This window comes from Suricata suricatta, chromosome 1 (genome assembly GCF_006229205.1).
Source record: "Suricata suricatta isolate VVHF042 chromosome 1, meerkat_22Aug2017_6uvM2_HiC, whole genome shotgun sequence".
Lineage (NCBI taxonomy): Eukaryota > Metazoa > Chordata > Mammalia > Carnivora > Herpestidae > Suricata > Suricata suricatta.
The window spans coordinates 33,205,645-33,220,119 of record NC_043700.1 but is presented as its reverse complement, the minus strand read 5'-3'; the positions used below and the strand labels follow the sequence as shown (position 1 = coordinate 33,220,119).

At 38.7% G+C, this 14,475-nt stretch overlaps 1 protein-coding gene across 1 annotated transcript in view; it reads left to right on the top strand.

Moving 5' to 3' along the window:
• Positions 1-2,594: 2,594 nt before the first annotated feature.
• LOC115300715 overlaps positions 2,595-14,475 on the top strand; it is a 38,862-nt gene continuing 26,981 nt past the window's right edge. Inside the window, exons 1-3 of the mRNA XM_029950211.1 lie at positions 2,595-2,662; positions 2,891-3,101; positions 3,505-4,272. Of these exons, the coding sequence (XP_029806071.1) occupies positions 2,595-2,662; positions 2,891-3,101; positions 3,505-4,272 (1,047 nt within the window). The remainder of the gene's footprint in view (positions 2,663-2,890; positions 3,102-3,504; positions 4,273-14,475) is intronic.

The following is a 14,475-nucleotide window of genomic DNA, read 5'->3' as shown; positions in this document are numbered from 1 at the left end:
AGAAATGTCAAACATTTAAGATGTATATTATCTTAGCTGTGCAGTGACGTTGGCACTGCAGGTTTGGGGCGCTTCAGTTCTTAGGTTGGGTAACTGAGCCATCTTGGAAAAGTGAAAGATGCAGAAATATTCTCACTCTACTGTTATTTCTACTTATCCATGTCATCTGGCTCTAGAAGGAAAACAACATTTTTAATGGCTCTACTTGGACTAACACCAGACAACATGGAATCAGTTTCACACGGATAATACTTCTCTTAACATGTGAGCTGACCAGAGACCTTACTCATCTGGGCTGCACATTTGTAAGAATGAAAGGTGGCGGGTATTGAATTTCAGTTATTACTATTATTTTTTAATGTAGACTGCTTTTAAACCACAAAGCATTTCCCAGCTAATATCCAGATATATCAACCATGTTAAATAAGCAAAACTTTTCAGTTTGGCCACGAGAGGGCCCTTTATGCATGTCTGATGCCCAAGTTTACACATAAAGGTTTCACTTCACGTTCTATGTTTACTAGAATTAACAAAATCTACAAAGCTTTGGTCCCTTAACCTTTCCTTTCCTGAAAATTCTCGATGGCAAATTTTGAGCTCTAAAAGACTAGGTAGTTATAATATTCACATTAATTCCATAAATTAATCACTGCACTATCATAAACATGTACTTTTCTGGAACAGATCATAAAGATGCAAAAATATTCCTTTCAGTTCCCTGGGAGACATTTTATACCGGGAAATATTCTTATTCATGCATTGTATTCGCTTACAACCAGGCACAGTGAAAATCATTAAGTATTCATAAACCAGATAAATGATTCCAAGCTCAGTATTGGAAAGATGAGCTAAATTTTCTACCACAGCCATATGTCAGCAATTCTATTCTAAAAAGGGAAGGGTTAAGGACCTTCCTATTGAAATCTGTTTGATCAAAGCAATGTTTGCCTTCTGCTATCAGGCCTGGCAATTTTTTGACTTTCATGATTAAGTAATTTATCATGTTAGGAGTTTTTGGATATAATCTTTGGAAGAGAAACAAAAATTTTTCTCCATAACTCTGGCCCTGCGAATTTTGCTAGATTGCTGTCCAAATGAACTGTTTGCTCTTTTTGTATGAAGAGAAAGCATGATCTGAACCTCAGAAGATGTTAAATGCTAAAAATGTAAATTATCAATTTTAATGGCCATTTTCTCTAAATATGACTAAGATAAAATATTATTAACAATGTATTTTCTAATGTTTTGCAGGAAGAGATTATACATCTACTTGATGTAACTAATTTTATTTTTTATTATTAAAATATTTTTTTAAATGTTTCATTTATTTTTGAGAGAGAGAGAGACAGTTTGAGCAGGGGAGGGTCAGAGAGAGATGGAGACACAGAATCTGAAGACAGGTTCCAGGCTCTGTGCTGACAGCTAGCAGCTAGCACAGAACCTGATGCAGGGCTCGAACCCATGAACAGTAGAATCATGACCTGAGCCGGAATCGGATCCTTAACCGAATGAACCACCTAGGCGCCCCAATGTAACTTTAATTTTAAACTCTCGTCACTTAGAAGCAGATTAAAATAAAATCCCTGGGGACAATTTATCAGATTCTCCTCAAGGGGAATATCCAGGTGTCAGGTCAAAGCAACAGTTTATCAGCAAAGCAAGGAGAATACAAAGGAAGGTGAAAAGGAAGGATGATGGTAGGCTCATAGGAGAAAAAAAAATTAACCTCTTTTTCCATAAGCTCAGGTGGCCCCCTTTGAGATATCTGTGTTCTAAAAAGACATTTAAGGGGTGCCTGGTGGCTTAGTTAAGCGACTGACTCAGGTCATGATCTCATGGGTTCCTGAGTTCAAGCTCTGCATCGAGCTCTGTGCTGACAGCTCAGAGCCTGGAGCCTCCTTCAGATTCTACATCTCCTTCTCTCTCTCTCTGTCCCTCCCCTTCCTGCACTGTCTCTCTCTCTCTCTCAAAAAGTAAATAAACATTGAAAAAAAAGGACATTTAAAATAAACAAAAAATATTTTTATTGATTCCTTTAACTTTTGCTACTGCACAAACCATTAACCATTTCCAAACATAAGCATAGGTTTAGAAATGGTTAATGGTTGGGGCGCCTGGGTGGCTCAGTCGGTAAAGCCTCCGACTTCGGCTCAGGTCAGATCTCACGGTCGTCGTCGGTTCGAGCCCCGCGGTTCGAGCCCCGCGGTTCGAGCCCCGCGGTTCGAGCCCCGCGGTTCGAGCCCCGCGTCAGGCTCTGTGCTGACAGCTAGCTCAGAGCCTGGAGCCTGCTTCCTGTTCTGTGTCTCCTTCTCTCTCTGCCCCTCCCCCTCTCATGCTCAGTCTCTCTCTGTATCAAAAATAAATAAAAAAATTAAAAAAAATGGTTAATGGTTGACAGTAATGGGACACTTAATTATCAATATCATCTGTAGGATTAACAGGGTTATGTTTTTAAAACGCTGAAACATAATTAGTAATCTGTAGGAATTAAAATAATTGATCTGTAGGAATCTTTCAATTTCTTGTTTAAGTGGAATTTAAGATACAAATATCAGGAATTTCTTGTGGCTGTGCCAAACAGATTAAGAACTACAATGCCGGTGCAGAGTGTAACATCTAGTAGTGATACAGCTTTATTCTCAGAACAGAGCGCAGAGGATAGGTTTCCTCGTCTCATTGCTGCTGTCTCTTTCATACGTTCACGTCTCTGTTCTTCAACATTCTAAGTCGTTACTACCAGGCCCCAAGAAACCACCAAATTTTGCACACTCCTGCAAGGCTACTTTAGTACGTCACACACCTTCTATTGTTTAACATTTCCTAGAAGGGGGAGGGCTTAGAGGGTTACGGAGAATTTGAGTCCCCTTTCCTCTTCTCAATCTTGCGTGAGCTCTGTGGAGGACAAATGCCCTCCCATCCCTGGAAGCGAAGGTCTGGCTGTGAGCAGCAGAGGACCCAGGCACGTGACGGACATCGAGGCCTCTCGGTCCCTCCGGGTCCGGGCTGCAGTCGGCGCTGACGTCCTCCCCGTTACCCACAAGCCTCCGGGCCCGTGGTGCCAGCAGGAAGAAGGCGTGCGGGCCCCGGTGCCTACCAGGGAGGTCAGCTCTTCCTCACAGCGACTGAGATGCCGCCACGGCTTGAGATTGTGGGGCGGGACGCGAGGCGGGGGGGCGGACATCCCGGGCTCACATCCGAGATTGGAAGAGAGACTGTCCCCCAAGGCTTAAAACTGAAATTGCTACCACGGTTTCCAGACACAAACCCTTGTGAAATTGGGAGCTCTTCTCTGACAGCGGTCGGACCGAAGGCAGCCAAGACGGCACATACATTTTTCTTCTCTTTTCCGGTCATCTTAACCGGGCACTCATTTGTAGGTTATTTCTAACATCTAGGGAGTGTACAGCAGTGTCACTCTTAGGCGTACCATATGGTATATATTTAATATGTGCTGTTATTTAATAATTATCAGAGAACACGCACGAACACAATTTTACCTCACAGGCCCAACCTTTAACCTATTTTTCTAAAGGCTTTTTTTTTTTTTTTTTAACTCTCCTTCGTATCATTCCTTCCTGTCTCTGCCTTTATCGCCTGCGGTCTCACTTCTCGTCTAGACTCTCTCGGGCAGCTCCTCTCCGCCCCGCTGACTACCTTCTTCCTCCTTTCGCCCCCCGCCCCCAAACCCGGGACTGCATTTCCCGGCAGGCGCCGCGGCCAGCGGCCAATGAAGGGCTGAGGATTTGGCGGCGGCGGCGGCGCTCGGAGACTCCGGGTGGGGGGGGGGCTTTGTGCGCGGCAGCGGCGGCGGGAGCGGGCGGTGGCGGCAGCAGCGACCAGGACGGAGGCGGAGACCGAAGGAGACTGTCCACTGGTCGCTGCCGAGAGGCGTGCGAAGGCCGTGTAGAGCCCCGAGGACCTTGCTGCCCCGGCGCGGTCGCCAGCCACAGCCTTCTCTCTCTGGCAGCAGCGGCTGCGCGGCGACCCCCCCATCCTTCCACCGCCCCTGGCCACCCCATCTCCCGCAGCCTTCCTCATCTCCGCTTCACGCCCGGCCTGGCCGGCCGCGGCCCTCCTCGGTGCCGGCAGCCATGGCAGAAGCGTCCGGCGCGAGGAAAATCTAGCCCGGGGATTTCATGCGGCCTAGCTCGGTTCCGTCTCCTCCCCCCGCAGCCCCGGCGGCTGCCCGCACCCCAGCCCTACTCCGGGCCTCCGTGTCTCTCCTGTGATCGTACTGACACGGCCGGGGGGTTAGAATGGAACAAACTGAAGGTAAAGTTAATGCTTCTGTGTGTGTATATGTGTGTGTGCTGGAAGGGAGGGCTGAGGAGGGCACGACGAGGAGGGAGCGACCTAGAGATGGGACTTAGGTAAAGAGAGAGACCCTAACAAGCTTGGCCAGAAAGGGTTCGAGGGGAGCCTAGTAGGAAGAGCAGAGGGCCAGGTGGAGGGTGTGTAGGAGATTGGGAGGTGGGGCCGGGGAGGTAGGATTGGGATAAGAGATGGAGTGGCGCTGAGGTGGGAATTGGGAGTAAAGGTGGGATGGGGGCGGGGATCAAGATGCAACGCGGGAGGGGCTGGGAGAGAAGAGTTGGGTTTGGAAATTAGAGACCTGGGTGAACTGAGAAATAGGTTTGGGGGTGCAGTGTGGAAACTGGAAGAGTCTGGGGGAAGGGGATAGAATTATATGGAGAAATGGGGCATCAAGAGAGGAAACGATGGAATGGGAATAGAGGAAAAGGTGGATTAGGAAAAGGGGTAAATTGTTGAGACAGGATGCATAGGAAGATAGGACACAGACTCAGGAAACTGGAAGACTTAGAACTGGTATAGGGAAGGAAATGATCTGAATGTTGAGAAGGATGAGAACTATCGACCAAGCATCACAGAGTGGGAGGAAAAGAAGGGGAATTGGGTTGTTAAAGGAAGGGAAAGCCTTTTGTTCCTATATTTCTGTGGTTTCTGGGCCTTTTCTTTCAAGGCTAGAGAATATAGAAGAAGCTAGAGGTTATAGTATTGTGATGGTTGTGAAATGAGGAGATGTGGGTTTTGTTGTTTTGAGGGAGGAGGAAATGTGTTAGTGTTGTGGTATCAAGACAGCAGAGACATGGCCGTAATTTGATGGTTTTGCCGAGGGAGTGAAGACTATTCAGATTTAAAGGGGGTAGGGGCAGCCATGTTTGCTGCCAGGCACTGCAGTGTAAATAAATTCCTTCTCTCCGACATCTGTGTGAATCTGGAAGGGGCCAGTTCAGATTGTCAACCTCCTTTCTTTCTATGCATGAACTCTTCCCATACATCTTGTGGTAATTTAAAATTATTCACAACCACCAAAGGAGGTAGTGATGTTTTCCATCTTGTGTGTTTTGCTGCTCCCCCCACCCCCTTTCCCTCTTCCTTCTGGTTGCAAACAAGGCATGCTAATGAACTGCAGTGTAAAATTAACCCTTTTTATAAAGTTAAAACTGTATTTTTACTAGGTGAAGGAATCGTTGCTATCATATTTCAGATGTGATCATAAGAAGTCTTAAATGTTGAAAATTCATTTGTTTTAGAAGCTTCAGAAGCAGTCAACATGTTTTCTTAAATTCTTTAAGTAAACAAGGAAATTGCATCGGTTATTTTTCATGGGCTTGTGTTCTTGGCAAAGCACTGTGGGGGTGAGAAGGGGTAGAAAGATCTGGTTGTGGTAGATTATGTTCTTGCTGTATTTTGAATGTTGGAAAATTAGAAATAGGTGTATTTTAAAATGATGCTTCTTATAGCTCATGCTTATAGGTGATGGGTGTGTTAAGTGTTTTTTTTTTTAATACACTCTGTCTCCTCCATCCCTTCCCTTTGCTTTCATGTGTGTACAGCTCAGTACAGTCTTCAAATGCCAGTTCAGCACAGTGCAATGATCTATGAAGTAGGCATTTAGTTCTTAGATTCTCAGTGAAGTGCCAGTTTTTTGGTTTCTGTTTTTTGATGAGAACTTCAGGTTACTCTCAGGAAAGCTATAATAAGGCTTTAATGTATTAAAATGTAACTGCTTGTGTAATTTGAAATGGTTACTGTTGCAAAGGTTTAAATCCTGACAAACTTACAGTAGATAAATTGTTAAGTGGAGCCTACTTTATTTTCACATTGAAAAGGATTAAGTGTGTGTGTGTGTGTGTGTGTGTGTGTGTGACCTTTTATTTTTGTTTTATAGTTGTAATTGGGATAATTCAAACTTTAATCCGTCATATTGATATTGAAACTATTCTCTAATACCAAGAAGGTGTGTTAAAATTGTAATATGATGGACTCAAACCAATAGTACTACATATTGATTTAATCTATCTTAATGCAACATCCTTTGAGTTGTTATATAGAAGTTTAGGATGTGTTCTGGAAAAATGAAATTGAATATTGTTAGAATTGTGCTTTCTGAGAGTACTTTTAGTTTAAAGGCCAGATTCAAAACTTGAGGTATTTTGCTTTGATATTGAGCCTGAATTTTTAATGTTTATTTATTTTTGAGAGAGAGAGAGAGAAAACAGCGAGTGCAAGCAGGGGATAGGCAGAGAGAGAGGGAGAGACAGAATCTGAACCAGGCTCCAGGCTCTGAGCTCTCAGCACAGAGCCGGATGTGGGGCTCCAACTCGTGAACCGTGAAATTGTGACCTGAGTGGAATTTGGCCACTTAACTGACTGAGCCACCCAGGTGCCCCTAAGCCTGAATTTTAAAAAATTCTGTGAGAAAAAGTTCATTCAAAAAAAGGTATCCAATATGCTTTTTTGGGATTAATTTTTATGGAGATTTCATTTTTATAGCTTCTATTCAATTGACATGTTATTTATTTGTAATTAATTGGTAAAATTGTTTGCATTAACTATCAGTGCCATAAATTAAGGAAAATGAGAAATTCATGTATATTGAAAGAAGAAAAACTCATGTTGGAAGCTTGAATTACTTAAGCATATTCCTATATATTCAGCATTTTGTCAAGATCAGGGTCCCCTGACGAGCTGTAATGAGTATTCTGGCTCTTTGGATTGGTATCCACATGAGAAGGGTATTCTAGTTAGATGATAATTAAAACCCAGACTTTGCTCTGAATACCATGTCCATCAGCCCACCTGCTACCTGTGATAACTGTTTTTTTAAACCTTACTAAATACGTTTTTTTCTTATACGAATCAGATTGATTGAATTTTGGGTAAAGGAAATTGGTTACCTTTGATATTGGTCATCCTTGAGTGAATTGTCAAATCTGATTCTAAAGACACTCAGTTTCTGAAGTTTATAATATTTGTAATAATTATTGCAAAGCTGCTAATAGTTGTCTTCTTACAGTATGTTATGCTAAGTGCCTTACATGTATAATTTCCTTTTATCTTCCCAACAGTTGCATGAGGTTAGTACTATCAGCTCCTTTTTACAGATGGAGAAATTGAAGTTAACTATCTTTAACAGCACACAGATGGTAACTAGCAAAACCAATATTTGAATCCAGGTCTTTTCTATAGAACCTGGATCAGCAGATCTTTTAGTTTCTTTTAAAAATTTTATAAAGATAATATGTGTTCACTATTTAAATTTTTTTTCAAATATTATAAAAGGCTAAGAGATTTAAAAAAAAAGCTAACACCCCATGTCCCCCGATAACCATTTTGAAGTTTCTTCTGAGTTCTAGAAAATATCTGTAGGGGCGCCTGGGTGGCTCAGTTGGGTAAGCCTCCGACTTCGGCTCAGGTCAGATCTCACGTTCGTGGGTTCGAGCCCCGCGTCAGGCTCTGTGCTGACATCTAGCTCAGAGCCTGGAGCCTGCTTCCGGTTCTGTGTCTCCTTCTCTCTCTGCTCCTCCCCCTGTCATGCTCTGTCTCTCTCTGTATCAAAAATAAATAAACATTAAAAAATAAAAAAATAAAAAAATAGAAAATATCTGTATATACATATTTATATCTGTCTTAAAGTACATACAAAATGAGTCATACTGTCTGTATTTGCGATTGTGGTGTAGGTTTTTTTTTGTCTTTGTTTTGTTTTTGCTCTTGTGTTTTAATAGGCTACCTGGGACATCCTTTTAAATTAGCACATATTTGGGGCGCCTGGGTGGCTCAGTTGGTTAAGTGTCCGACTTCGGCTCAGGTCATGATCTCATGGTTTGTGAGTTTGAGCCCCGCATCAGGCTCTGTGCTGACAGCTCAGACCCTGGATCCTGTTTGGATTCTGTGTATCCCTCTCTGTTTCTGCCCTTCCCCTGTTCATGTTCCATCTCTCTCTCTCAAAAATGAAAAAAAAACATTAAAAAATCTTTTAAATAAATTAGCATGTATTTGATCTACAAGTGTTTTTAATTAAAAAAAATATTTTTTTGAGAGAGAGAGAGCATGAGCAGGGAGGGGCAGAGAGAGAGAGGGAGACAGAAAGAATCCTAAGAAGGCTCAGGCTCTGAACTGTCAGCACAGAGCCCAATGCTGGGCTCAAACTCACAAACTGGGATCATGATCTGAGCCAAAGTTGGCCGTTTATCCAACTGAACCACCCAAGCACCCGTAGAACGTTTTTTTCTTTAACGGTCATATAGTATTACATTATTTGGAATATTGATTAACCTTAGTATGTTAACTATTTTTGCTATTGTATGTAGTATAGCAGGTCCTGAATTAAGTACCTAACGGCCAATTTAAATGGAAGAGATATAATCCACTACTTTATTTTCTAGAGAGAGAACAGAGGCCTAAGGAAGTTAAGTTCCTTTGGTGACAGATCTGTTACCTGGGTCTTTATACTATACCACATTACTTCATTTATTAAAAAGGTATTTGAACTCTCTGTAAAAGCTCAAGGTGAGGGGGAATGTTCAAGGTTAGTTACATTCAATATAATGAATGCAAGAGGATTAAGTTGCAGCGAGGCAAAGGATTTTGTTTCTTTTTTTCATACTATGTTGTACATAGAGTATACGCACAAAATATTTTTACATGCATAAATGAACCCTGTCTAAGGGTCTTAAGAGTTTGTTTTTGGGTAATGAAATTGTTTTGGCAGAAGTTTTCGTGTTTTAATAAAATTACCAATGAAAAAAATAGCAATTAAATGAAAAAATAAGAGATCCATCATTGTCCTATAAAGGAACTTGGAAAGAAAATTGAGGCACTAGTAAGTTTTTAAAAATGAGCTAAAAAATAGCTCATTGAAAATGGGTTTTAAAAGCTCTGAACAGGCAACACTGATTATTTTTACTTATTTTTATCAAGAAGAAAATGTTACCATAGATACTTATTCATTGGCTTCTTTTGAGACAAAGTCAGTTTTAGACACTTACAATTTAAAATGATCAAAGCCTTAAAAATTTAGAATTTGGTATCTATAAAATTTGTTTCTTGATGCAAGGCTGTTTTTAGTTTTACTTAAAAAATAGAGTCTGTTATTTTTTGAAAGAGCAACTATGATGATTTATTCCTTTGTTAATAAACAACATATCCAGCATTTGAGTTTGTTTGTTTTTTTTTAAATCATTTGAGTTTTTAAATGAATGGTCACCTTTATTTTTACAGGCTAATCTTTTTCTAAATGTTAATAAATGTAAATCAATTTAAGAACTTGATTATATACTTCATCTACCTAGCACATTTTAAAAAAGCTTACAAGATTTTAGTTTTGGTTTTTATTATTGATTTTGCTAAGTACTTAATAAGTACTTTCAAATATTTTGTATTATGTTGTGCCTGCACAATGTGGCATAAAATGAAGGTAAAAGGCATATTTAAAATTTTGTGAATTTAGAGAATGTTCCGTTCTTCCTACATGGATCTGTGTCGTTATTCCTAAAATATATCTACCCATTGATGAGATTTTGAATTTGAAAAGCTCTTTGAAAAATGTTTCTTGGCTTATTTTTAAATTTTTTAAGTTGTGGATCTATCATCACTGATCTACAATGATAACTCTTTTTTACTAGGTTCCTTTTTCACGTAGATTTAGAGCTACATTGAGGAGAAAGTGAAGGGAGAGTGAAAAAAATTTATATAATTTACATTTTAACTGTATAAATGTATGAATTTATTATCTAATAATACCTTGCACTTACAACATCTTCTGAGATGTTTGATTGAATTCCTACATGATAACTGGACTTTTTAAATGTGAAGTTGGAAAGCATAAAATTTATTTAACCCAAATTTAAAGATGGGAAAATTGAGATTTCAGGAAATCCATAGACTGAGTAGATTGACATGTGAGGTAGAATAAGGTTTTCAGAGGTCTATCTGATTACTTAAATTTTCTAGGGATGCCTGGTTGGCTTAGTCAGTAGAGCATGTGACTCTCGATCTTGGGGTTGTGAGTTCCAGTCCCACATTGAGTGTGGACCTTACTTAAAAAAAAAAAAAAGACTTTTTAAAAGATAATGTGTGTTTCTTGACTTTTTCTTCATAGCCTGCATTATCCTTTAATAGATAAACATTAAATAACAATAAAGTATTTTTCTACCATAGGACATGCTTTTTAAATTTTGTATGATGCATATACATACATCCTGAAGTACATAAATGGATATTTTAAATTTAAGTAATATATGTATTCTTGAGATTTTGTGAGTCAGACAAAACTTAGTTTATCAAATTAATTTGAGATTAAGTAGTCTTGTATGGAGGCTTGCCTTTATCTAGTGGCATTTTGGCTATAGCCAAGACAGTATTGTGTCTGATGAGTCTTGTGTAATTAATATCTCTTAGCCATAGAGTCTTTTTTTTTTTTTAAGACTAAGTGCAGATTTTTAAAAATTTATTTATTTATTTTGAGAGAGAGAGAGTGTGAGTGAGCGTGTGAGCAGGGGAGGGGCAGAGAGAGAGGAAGACACAGAATCTGAAGCAGTTTCCAGGCTTTGAGCTGTCCTGCAGAGCACAACTGATGCGGGGCTCCAACTCATGTAACGTAAGATCATGACCCGAGCTGAAGTTGGATGCTTAACCAACTGAGCCTCTCAGGCTCCCCAGACATAGAGTCTTAATAAAACCGTACATTTAAACACAAAATACCTGGGGCGCCTGGGTGGCTCAGTGGTTAAGGCGCCAAATTCGGCCCAGGTCAGATCTCACGTTCGTGGGTTCGAGCCCCACATCGGGCTCTGTGCTGCCGGCTAGCTCAGAGCCTGGGGCCTGTTTCTGGTTCCGTGTCTCCTTCTCTCTCTGCCCCTTCCCCTCTCATGCTCTGTCTCTCTCTGTAACAAAAATAAATAAAACATTAAAAAAAAAACCACCTTAAAAAAGAAACATATTTTAAACTTTGATTTCATGGTTCATGATTTTGAGCCCTGGATCTGACTCTGTGCTGATAGTGCAGAACCTGCTTGGGGTTCCCCCCACCTCCCCGCCCTCTGCTTCTGTCCCTCCCACTCTCTCTTTCTCTCAAAATAAATAAATAAACTTTAAATATTTAAAAAGCCCTAAATGTACAGTATAAGCAAATAGATAGTAAACATCATGTAGTTACCACCCAGGTAATAAACCCTTTTAGAAAAGCTGCAGCGACCGCTTCATTGGGTTGGCTGGTATTGCCTTTCGGGACAGCGGTGTGCTGAAAGTACCTGAAAAATTAATAATGAGGGGTCAGAAAATATAAAACCTGAATCATCAGTTATTGTTACTACCAAAAGGGTTATCTAGACAATTTATAAAAAACAAGTTTCCTAGCAGTGTAGTCATTTAGTGATTTGAAATATTAGTGCTATATTAATGAATGTGAAACAAAAAATAACACTAAATTTTATAATAATTATGCCATTTTAGACCAAGTGTTTTTTTTTTTCAGAGTTCCTCTCTGTTACAGTTTTTGGTAGAATTTAATGACTACTGATTTTAGATTAATGTGCAAACTCTAACAATGATTTTTGCTTAGAAAATTTCAAGTTTGAGCCTATTAATAAGATTCTAAGTATCTTATTTTATAAAAACTGCTTTGCCTCTCTTGCTTTTACATTAATATAACCGTTCAAGAAGTATTAACCTGAGAAGAAATCAGTAGTGACAATCTATTTTGACACTTCATCCTTGATACCTTTTGATTCTTACCTTTTCTGTATTTTGTCTAGGGGAATCAAATTTTTTGGAAACTGAAGAAACTTGAGGGTGCTTCTCTTAGACTGTTTTCTTATATCTTTGAAAGTGTTAAATGTTGATTTTTAAGGATTTTGATAGCAGAAAAAATTGAATTTTTTTCCTTTCTGACTACCTGTTGAATACTCTATTTGTATAAGATTCTGTAATGTGGACTTTGAAAAATATATTTTTATAACATCTATATATATGAAGTAAAGCCTTTATTTGGTTATTGTAATTTTGGCACTTTTTAAGCTTTTTAAAAATTATTTCTGCAGGATCCAAGTACATTAGCACATAGTATTTCATATTTGATTGTGATGAGAAACTTTCTGCTGTGTTTTACCATACTCTTGAATTCCTTCCTGCAGTGCTATAGAATGTTGTTCTTTTTTATTCTGGCTAATCTTCCCCCAGCAATGATGATAAATAAATATTTTCAGTCTTGAAATGAACATACATGTTGAGTTTTCCTAGATATGGAAGCAAACGTGACTTGACATAGTAATGTTTTAAACCTAGATTAGATAATTTGGCTTTGTGTATAAAGTAGAGTTAATACACTTTTGACCAGCTCATAGTTTCTGTGTTATCACCTGTAAAATTAAACATGGATCATTAGAATTTATTTTGGGGGGATAGAATTAGTTAAGGTTTTAAAGTATTGAGGTTAATACTTTAAAAGTTAATTAAGGTATTGCACACAGATGCATACATGCACACACATAGTACTCAAGAGAATGCTGATGACTTGGCCCTGTTTTTATTTTTTTATGGAAAATTTGTGCTTTTCAAAGCAGCTATTAGTTTTAAAATAACAATTATTGTGTTTAAGTTATGAAAGGATTGTTTATTGTAGAGAAATCGAAAACTAGTAAGATATTGAGAAGATTAAGATCACTTGAAATTCTGCCTGTTGAAAGTAACTATTGACATTGTGTTCTATATCTTATAAGATATAGAACAGTGTTTTCTCTTATGCATCTATGTGGGTTTTTTTTTAAACAAACAGCAGTTGTACATTATTATTTTGGTAAGATGGTTTATGTGAAATGAATTTTTTGAGAATGTGATTTTTTTAAATTGATATATACTTTCATTGTATGGGTGTACCATATCTGTCTACTATTCTTCTAATGATATTTTAGATAGTTTGCAGTTTTGGGATATTATGATTTGATGAACATCCTTGTACATTAAAAAACAAAAAACTTTCATGATTGTGGTTATTTCATTACAACAAATTTCTAGAAGTAGAATTATGTCAGAGATAGCATTTCAAAGGCTTTTAACACGTATTGCCAGTTCTCCAGAAAAGTTTTTTTAAGTAACAGTTGTGTTGAGAAATAATTCACATACCATACAATTCACCCACCTAAAGTATACAATGCAGCATTTTTTAATATATTCGTAGAATTGTGCAGTCATCACCACAATTGATTTTAGAGCATTTCCAGAAAATTTTGAGCTAGTTTAAACTCCCAGCAATACTAGAAAGGCTTTGTTAAATTTGTGGTTTTTAAAATGTAGTGCAAATATATAGTAACACAATCATTTATGTGATACATATTTTTTTGTGATCACCATTCACTTTTTAAATTTTATTTATAGCTTTTTTTCTTTTTAATGTTTAGTTTTGAGAGAGCAGGCAATCAGAGGAGGGACAGAGAGAGGGAGACAGAGAATCTGAAGCAAGCTTCATGCTATTAGCGCAGAACCCAATTCAGGGCTCGAACGCATGAACTGTAATATCATTACCTGAGCTGACTTAACAGACTGAGCCACCCAGGCGTCCCCAAATTTTAGTTCCAGCTTTATTGAGATATAATTGACTAATACATACTTTATATCCATTTATGAGTGAGTTTAGAAAGTCATTGGTGAAGGTGCTCATATTCTATGTTAAGAAAACCTGACACATAAGAGTTTAAATTTATGGACCAAAGTATGTGGCAGACTTTTTAAAAATTATAGAATCATTCTCTTGTCCGGTCAAGATGCCTTTATTGAGAGAGTGTTGTATATGGTTTAAAATATGTTTCTTTTCATTCTAATTTTATTTAGAAACATTGTATCTTACTTTTTTTAATTTTTATTTTTTAAATTTATTTTTGAGAGACAGAGCGACATGACGTGAGCAGGGGACAGGGAGAGAGAGAAGGGGATGCAGAATCTGAAGTAGGCTCCAGGCTCTGAGCTAGCTGTCAGCACAGAGCCTGAGGTGGGGCTCGAACCCACTTAACAGTGAGATCATGATCTGAGCCAAAGCGGGATGCTTAACCGACTGAGCCACCCAGGCGCCCCGGAAACATTGTATTTTAGAAAATATCCATAAAAAGTGTGCTATATCTATGTAATTAACTATAGCAAACTTGTCACCCTAAAGAAAGTGTGGTTTTCTTTTTA